Source organism: Boleophthalmus pectinirostris, unplaced genomic scaffold (genome assembly GCF_026225935.1).
Source record: "Boleophthalmus pectinirostris isolate CB_2022bp ecotype Guang Dong unplaced genomic scaffold, ASM2622593v1 HiC_scaffold_15, whole genome shotgun sequence".
NCBI classification, from domain to species: domain Eukaryota; kingdom Metazoa; phylum Chordata; class Actinopteri; order Gobiiformes; family Gobiidae; genus Boleophthalmus; species Boleophthalmus pectinirostris.
Window position 1 is genome coordinate 330,047 of NW_026571070.1, and position 7,500 is coordinate 337,546.

A 7,500-nucleotide genomic window follows, 5' to 3' on the forward strand; every position below is an offset into this window, starting at 1 on the left:
TGGTCCCGGTCCTGGTCTTGGTCCTGGTCCTGGTCCCGGTCCTGGTCTCAGGTCCTGGTGGTCCTGGTCTCCTGGTCCTGGTCCTGGTCCTGGTCCCAGTCCTGGTCCTGGTCCTGGTCCCGGTCCTGGTCTTGGTCCTGGTCCTGGTCCTGGTCCCGGTCCTGGTCCTGGTCCCAGTCCTGGTCCTGGTCTTGGTCCTGGTCCTGGTCCCGGTCCTGGTCCCGGTCCTGGTCCTGGTCTTGGTCCCGGTCCTGGTCCTGGTCCCGGTCTCACCTCGGTCTGGACCATGTTGACTCTTCGCGCTCTCAGTTCTCTCACACAGTTGTAAATGTCGACGACGCCTTCGCGCTCGGCCATGTCCAGCATGATGTCGATGACGATGAAGCACCCGGTCCGACCTGCGCCCGCACTGAGGACAACGAGTCATACCGAGTCAGAACCGAGTCAGAACCGAGTCAGAACAAAGACGACCACAGGACTACAACAGACATGAGGCGGGGTTAGTGGATGTGGGCGGGGTCGGGGGTTGTTGTGGGCGGGGTTTGTGGACGTGGGCGGGGTTAGTGGATGTGGGCGGGGTCGGGGGCGTGTCTTACCTGCAGTGCACCACGGTGGGGCCGGCGGTGGGCGGGGTTTTGCTCTTCACTCGCCGGATGAAGCCGAGGAGTCCGGTGGCGTGGAGCGGGACGCCGTGGTCCGGCCAACCAGTGAAGTGAAACTGACGGATCTCACGGATCTCGGCCACGCCCCTCTGACGCACACACACAGTCAGACGCCCTCCCGTGTGCCAGGGGCCCTCCCCGTGTGTGTCAGGTGCTCTCACGTGTGACAGGTGCTCTCGTGTGTGTCAGGTGCTCTCGTGTGTGTGTCAGGTGCTCTCGTGTGTGTGTCAGGTGCCCTCGTGTGTGTGTCAGGTGCTCTCGTGTGTGTGTCAGGTGCTCTCGTGTGTGTGTCAGGTGCTCTGTGTGTGTGTCAGGTGTGTGTTGTCAGGTGCTCTCGTGTGTGTCAGGTGCCCTTGTGTGTGTGTCAGGTGCTCTCGTGTGTGTCAGGTGCTCTCGTGTGTGTCAGGTGCTCTCGTGTGTGTGACAGGTGCCCTCCTTTGTGTGTCAGGTGCTCTTGTGTGTGTCAGGTGCCCTTGTGTGTGTGTCAGGTGCCCTTGTGTGTGTCAGGTGCTCTCGTGTGTGACAGGTGCTCTCGTGTGTGTGTCAGGTGCTCTCGTGTGTGTGTCAGGTGCCCTCGTGTGTGTCAGGTGCTCTCATGTGTGACAGGTGCTCTCGTGTGTGTGTCAGGTGCCCTTGTGTGTGTGTCAGGTGCTCTCGTGTGTGTCAGGTGCCCTCCTTTGTGTGTCAGGTGCTCTCGTGTGTGTCAGGTGCCCTCGTGTGTGTGACAGGTGCCCTCGTGTGTGTCAGGTGCCCTCGTGTGTGTGACAGGTGCTCTCATGTGTGTGACAGGTGCCCTCGTGTGTGTCAGGTGCTCTCGTGTGTGACAGGTGCTCTCGTGTGTGTGTCAGGTGCCGTGTGTTGTGTGTGTGTCAGGTGCTCTCGTGTGTGTCAGGTGCCCGTGTGTCGTGTGTGTGACAGGTGCCCTCGTGTGTGTCAGGTGCTCTCGTGTGACAGGTGCTCTCGTGTGTGTGTCAGGTGCCCTCGTGTGTGTGTCAGGTGCTCTCGTGTGTGTGTCAGGTGCTCTTGTGTGTGTCAGGTGCCCTCCTTTGTGTGTCAGGTGCTCTCGTGTGTGTCAGGTGCCCTTGTGTGTGTGTCAGGTGCTCTCGTGTGTGTCAGGTGCTCTCGTGTGTGTGACAGGTGCCCTCCTTTGTGTGTCAGGTGCTCTTGTGTGTGTCAGGTGCCCTTGTGTGTGTGTCAGGTGCCCTTGTGTGTGTCAGGTGCTCTCGTGTGTGACAGGTGCTCTCGTGTGTGTGTCAGGTGCTCTCAAGTGTGTCAGGTGCCCTCGTGTGTGTCAGGTGCTCTCGTGTGTGACAGGTGCTCTCGTGTGTGTGTCAGGTGCCCTTGTGTGTGTGTCAGGTGCTCTCGTGTGTGTCAGGTGCCCTCCTTTGTGTGTCAGGTGCTCTCGTGTGTGTCAGGTGCCCTCGTGTGTGTGACAGGTGCCCTCGTGTGTGTCAGGTGCCCTCGTGTGTGTGACAGGTGCTCTCATGTGTGTGACAGGTGCCCTCGTGTGTGTCAGGTGCTCTCGTGTGTGACAGGTGCTCTCGTGTGTGTGTCAGGTGCCCTTGTGTGTGTGTCAGGTGCTCTCGTGTGTGTCAGGTGCCCTCGTGTGTGTGACAGGTGCCCTCGTGTGTGTCAGGTGCCCTCGTGTGTGTGACAGGTACCCTCGTGTGTGTCAAGTGCTCTCGTGTGTGTCAGGTGCTCTCGTGTGTGTGACAGGTGCTCTCGTGTGTGTCAGGTGCCCTCGTGTGTGTCAGGTGCCCTTGTGTGTGTGTCAGGTGCCCTCGTGTGTGTCAGGTGCTCTCGTGTGTGACAGGTGCTCTCGTGTGTGTGTCAGGTGCTCTCGTGTGTGTGTGTCAGGTGCCCTCGTGTGTGTCAGGTGCCCTCGTGTGTGTGTCAGGTGCCCTCGTGTGTGTCAGGTGCCCTCCTTTGTGTGTCAGGTGCTCTCGTGTGTGTCAGGTGCCCTTGTGTGTGTGACAGGTGCCCTCGTGTGTGTCAGGTGCCCTCGTGTGTGTGACAGGTGCCCTCGTGTGTGTCAGGTGCCCTCGTGTGTGTGTGACAGGTGCTCTCGTGTGTGTGTCAGGTGCTCTCGTGTGTGTGTCAGGTGCCCTCGTGTGTGTGTCAGGTGCCCTCGCGTGTGTGTCAGGTGCTCTCTGTGTGTGTCAGGTGCTCTCGTGTGTGTGACAGGTGCTCTCTCGTGTGTGTCAGGTTGCCCTCGTGTGTGTCAGGTGCCCTCGTGTGTGTCAGGTGCCCTCGTGTGTGTGTCAGGTGCCTCTCGTGTGTGTCAGTGTGTGTGTGTCTCTCGTGTGTGTCAGGTGCCCTCCTTTGTGTGTCAGGTGCTCTCGTGTGTGTCAGGTGCCCTGTGTGTGTGTGACAGGTGCCCTCGTGTGTGTCAGGTGCTCTCGTGTGTGTGACAGGTGCTCTCGTGTGTGTGTCAGGTCAGGTGCCCTCGTGTGTGTGTCAGGTGCCCTCTCGTGTGTGTGACAGGTGCTCTCTGTGTGTGTGTCAGGTGCTCCTCGTGTGTGTCAGGTGCCCTCGTGTGTGTCAGGTGCCCTCGCGTGTGTCCTCGTGTGTGTCAGTGTGCTCTCGTGTGTGACAGGTGCTTCTCGTGTGTGTGTCAGGTGCTCGTGTGGTGTCGTGTGTGTGTCAGGTGCCCTCGTGTTGTGTGTCAGGTGCCTCGTGTGTGTCAGGTGCTCTCGTGTGTGTCAGGTGCTCTCGTGTGTGTCAGGTGCTCTCGTGTGTGTGTCAGGTGCTTCTCGTGTGTGTGTCAGGTGCTCTCGTGTGTGTCAGGTGCCCTCCTTTGTGTGTCAGGTGCTCTCGTGTGTGTGTCAGGTGCCTCGTGTGTGTCAGGTGTGCTCTCGTGTGTGTCAGGTGCCCTCGTGTGTGTGTCAGTGTGTCTCAGTGTCAGGTGCTCTCGTGTGTGTCAGGTGCCCTCGTGTGTGTCAGGTGTCAGGTGCCTCGTGTGTGTCAGTGTGCTCTCGTGTGTGTCAGGTGCTCTCGTGTGTGTCAGGTGCCCTCGTGTGTGTCAGGTGCCCTGTGTGTGTCAGTGCCTCTCGTGTGTGTCAGGTGCTCTCTCGTGTGTGTCAGGTGCTCTCGTGTGTGTCAGGTGCCTTGTGTGTCAGGTGCTCTCGTGTGTGTCAGGTGCCTCGTGTGTGTGACAGGTGCCTCGTGTGTGTCAGGTGCCCTCGTTGTGTGTCAGGTGCTCGTGTGGTGACAGGTGCCTCTCGGTGTGTGTGTCAGGTGCCCTCGTGTGTGTCAGGTGCTCTCGTGTGTGTCAGGTGCTCTCGTGTGTGTGACAGGTGCTCTCGTGTGTGTCAGGTGCCATCGTGTGTGTCAGGTGCCCTGTGTGTGTCAGGTGCCCTCGTGTGTGTCAGGTGCTCTCGTGTGTGACAGGTGCTCTCATGTGTGTGTCAGGTGCTCTCGTGTGTGTGTCAGGTGCCCTCGTGTGTGTCAGGTGCCCTCGTGTGTGTGTCAGGTGCCCTCGTGTGTGTCAGGTGCTCCTCGTGTGTGTCAGGTGCTCTCGTGTGTGTCAGGTGCCCTCCTTTGTGTGTCAGGTGCTCTCGTGTGTGTCAGGTGCCCTCGTGTGTGTGTGACAGGTGCCCTCGTGTGTGTCAGGTGCCCTCGTGTGTGTGACAGGTGCTCTCGTGTGTGTGACAGGTGCCCTCGTGTGTGTCAGGTGCCCTCGTGTGTGTCAAGTGTCAGGTGCTCTCGTGTGTGTCAGGTGCTCTCGTGTGTGTGACAGGTGCTCTCGTGTGTGTCAGGTGCCCTTGTGTGTGTCAGGTGCTCTCGTGTGTGTCAGGTGCTCTCGTGTGTGTGACAGGTGCTCTCGTGTGTGTCAGGTGCCCTCGTGTGTGTCAGGTGCCCTCGTGTGTGTGTCCGGTGCCCTCGTGTGTGTCAGGTGCTCTCGTGTGTGACAGGTGCTCTCGTGTGTGTGTCAGGTGCTCTCGTGTGTGTCTCAGGTGCCCTCGTGTGTGTCAGGTGCCCTCGTGTGTGTCAGGTGCTCTCGTGTGTGACAGGTGCTCTCGTGTGTGTGTGTCAGGTGCTCTCGTGTGTGTGTCAGGTGCTCTCGTGTGTGTGTGTGCCCTTGTGTGTGTCAGGTGCTCTCGTGTGTGTCAGGTGCCTCTCGTGTGTGTGTGTCAGGTGCTCTCGTGTGTGTCAGGTGCCTCTCGTGTGTGTGTGTCAGGTGCCTCGTGTGTGTCAGGTGCCCTTGTGTGTGTGTCAGGTGCCTCTCGTGTGTGTCAGGTGCTCTCTGTGTGCTCTCGTGTGTGTGTCAGGTGCTCTCGTGTGTGTGTCAGGTGCTCTGTCTGTGTGTGTCAGGTGCTCTCGTGTGCGTGTGTCAGGTGCCCTCGTGTGTGTCAGGTGCCCGTCGCGTGTGTGTCAGGTGCTCTCGTGTGTGTCAGGTGCTCTCGTGTGTGTCAGGTGCTCTCTGTGTGTGTGTGTCAGGTGCTCTCTCGTGTGTGTCAGGTGCTCTCGTGTGTGTCAGGTGCTCTCGTGTGTGTGCCAGGTGCCCTCGTGTGTGTCAGGTGCCTCGTGTGTGTCAGGTGCCCTCCTTTGTGTGTCAGGTGCTCTCGTGTGTGTCAGGTGCCCTCCTTTGTGTGTCAGGTGCTCTCGTGTGTGACAGGTGCTCTCGTGTGTGTCAGGTGCTCTCGTGTGTGTGTTCAGGTGCCCTCGTGTGTGTGTCAGGTGCCCTCGCGTGTGTCAGGTGCTCTCGCGTGTGTCAGGTGCTCTCGTGTGTGTCAGTGTGTGTGTCAGTGTGTCTCGCGTGTGTCAGGTGCTCTCTCGTGTGTGTCAGGTGCTCTCGTGTGTGTCAGGTGCCCTCGTGTCGTGTGTGTCAGGTGCTCTCGTGTGTGTCAGGTGCTCTCGCGTGTGTGTCATCGCGTGTGTCAGGTGCTCTCGTGTGTGTCAGGTGCTCTCGTGTGTGTCAGGTGCTCTCGTGTGTGTCAGGTGCTCTCGTGTGTGTGTCAGGTGCTCTCGTGTGTGTGTCAGGTGCCCTCGTGTGTGTGTCAGGTGCCCTCGTGTGTGTCAGGTGCTCTCGTGTGTGTCAGGTGCTCTCGTGTGTGTGTCAGGTGCTCTCGTGTGTGTGTCAGGTGCCCTCGTGTGTGTGTCAGGTGCCCTCGCGTGTGTCAGGTGCTCTCGCGTGTGTCAGGTGCCCTCCTTTGTGTGTCAGGTGCCCTCGTGTGTGTCAGGTGCTCTCGTGTGTGTCAGGTGCTCTCGTGTGTGTCAGGTGCTCTCGTGTGTGTCAGGTGCTCTCGTGTGTGTCAGGTGCCCTCGTGTGTGTCAGGTGCTCTCGTGTGTGTCAGGTGCTCTCAGGTGTGTGTGTCAGGTGCTCTCGTGTGTGTGTCAGGTGCTCCTCAGTGTGTGTGTGTGTCAGGTGCTCTGTGTGTGTCAGGTGCTCTCGTGTGTGTCAGGTGCTCTCGTGTGTGTCAGGTGCTCTCGTGTGTGTCAGGTGCTCTCGTGTGTGTGTCAGGTGCTCTCGTGTGTGTGTCAGGTGCTCTCGTGTGTGTGTCAGGTGCCCTCGTGTGTGTGTCAGGTGCTCTCGTGTGTGTCAGGTGCTCTCGTGTGTGTCAGGTGCTCTCGTGTGTGTGTCAGGTGCCCTCGTGTGTGTCAGGTGCCCTCGTGTGTGTGTCCACGTGTGGTGCTCTCGTGTGTGTCAGGTTGCTCTCGTGTGTGTGTCAGGTGCCCTCGTGTGTGTCAGGTGCTCTCGTGTGTGTCAGGTGCCCAGGTCTTTGTGTGTCAGGTGCTCTCGTGTGTGTCAGGTGCTCTCGTGTGTGTGTCAGGTGCCTCTCGTGTGTGTCAGGTGCTCTCGTGTGTGTCAGGTGCTCTCGTGTGTGTGTCAGGTGCTCTCGTGTGTGTCAGGTGCTCTCGTGTGTGTGTCAGGGTGCTCTCGTGTGTGTTGTCAGGTGCTCTCGTGTGTGTGACAGGTGCTCTCGTGTGTGTCAGGTGCTCTCGTGTGTGTGTGTCAGGTGCTCTCGTGTGTGTCAGGTGCTCTCGTGTGTGTGTCAGGTGCTCTCTCGTGCTCTGTGTGTGTCAGGTGCTCTCGTGTGTGTCAGGTGCTCTCGTGTGTGTGACAGGTGCTCTCGTGTGTGTGACAGGTGCTCTCGTGTGTGTGTCAGGTGCTCTCGTGTGTGTCAGGTGCTCTCGTGTGTGTGACAGGTGCGCTCCTGTACCTTCTCGACGGCGAAGGTTCGGATGACGTACTCTGAGAGGAGTTCGGTCTCGATCAGCGTCACTTTCATGTCGCCGTAAATCTCGGTGTCGTCGGGCCAGTACTTACAACACTTCACCTGCAGAGGGAGACCGTGAGACCGGGACCGGACCGGGACCGGACCGGGACCGGACCGGACTGGGTCTAAACCAGGACTAGACCAGGACTAAACCAGGACTCACCCGCCCCACCTCCACCAGGTTGGTCACCATGACGACGGCCGCTGTGTTTTCCTGCCAGACCATCCTCCAGAAATCATAGACCGTCTCCTGCATCGGACCTGAGACCAGAACAAGACCGGGTCAGAACCAGAGACCAGAACCAGAGACCAGAGACCAGAACCAGAGACCAGAACCAGAGACCAGAGACCAGAGACCAGAGACCAGAGACCAGAGACCAGAACCAGAGACCAGAACCAGAGACCAGAACCAGAGACCAGAGACCAGAACCAGAGACCAGAACCAGAGACCAGAGACCAGAGACCAGAGACCAGAGACCAGAGACCAGAACCAGAGACCAGAACCAGAGACCAGAACCAGAGACCAGAGACCAGAACCAGAGACCAGAACCAGAGACCAGAACCAGAGACCAGAACCAGAGAGAGCAGAGGAAAAAGAGTGAGGAGAGAGCGCCTCC

The 7,500-nt window shown here is 59.2% G+C and overlaps 1 protein-coding gene across 1 annotated transcript in view; it reads right to left on the reverse strand.

Moving 5' to 3' along the window:
* The window catches only part of LOC110167662 (receptor-type tyrosine-protein phosphatase mu-like), a 125,180-nt gene that overhangs the window by 13,691 nt on the left and 103,989 nt on the right, over positions 1-7,500 (reverse strand). Inside the window, exons 21-24 of the mRNA XM_055151198.1 lie at positions 7,047-7,144; positions 6,827-6,943; positions 597-751; positions 274-409 (exon numbers count right to left, since the gene is read on the reverse strand). Of these exons, the coding sequence (XP_055007173.1) occupies positions 274-409; positions 597-751; positions 6,827-6,943; positions 7,047-7,144 (506 nt within the window). The remainder of the gene's footprint in view (positions 1-273; positions 410-596; positions 752-6,826; positions 6,944-7,046; positions 7,145-7,500) is intronic.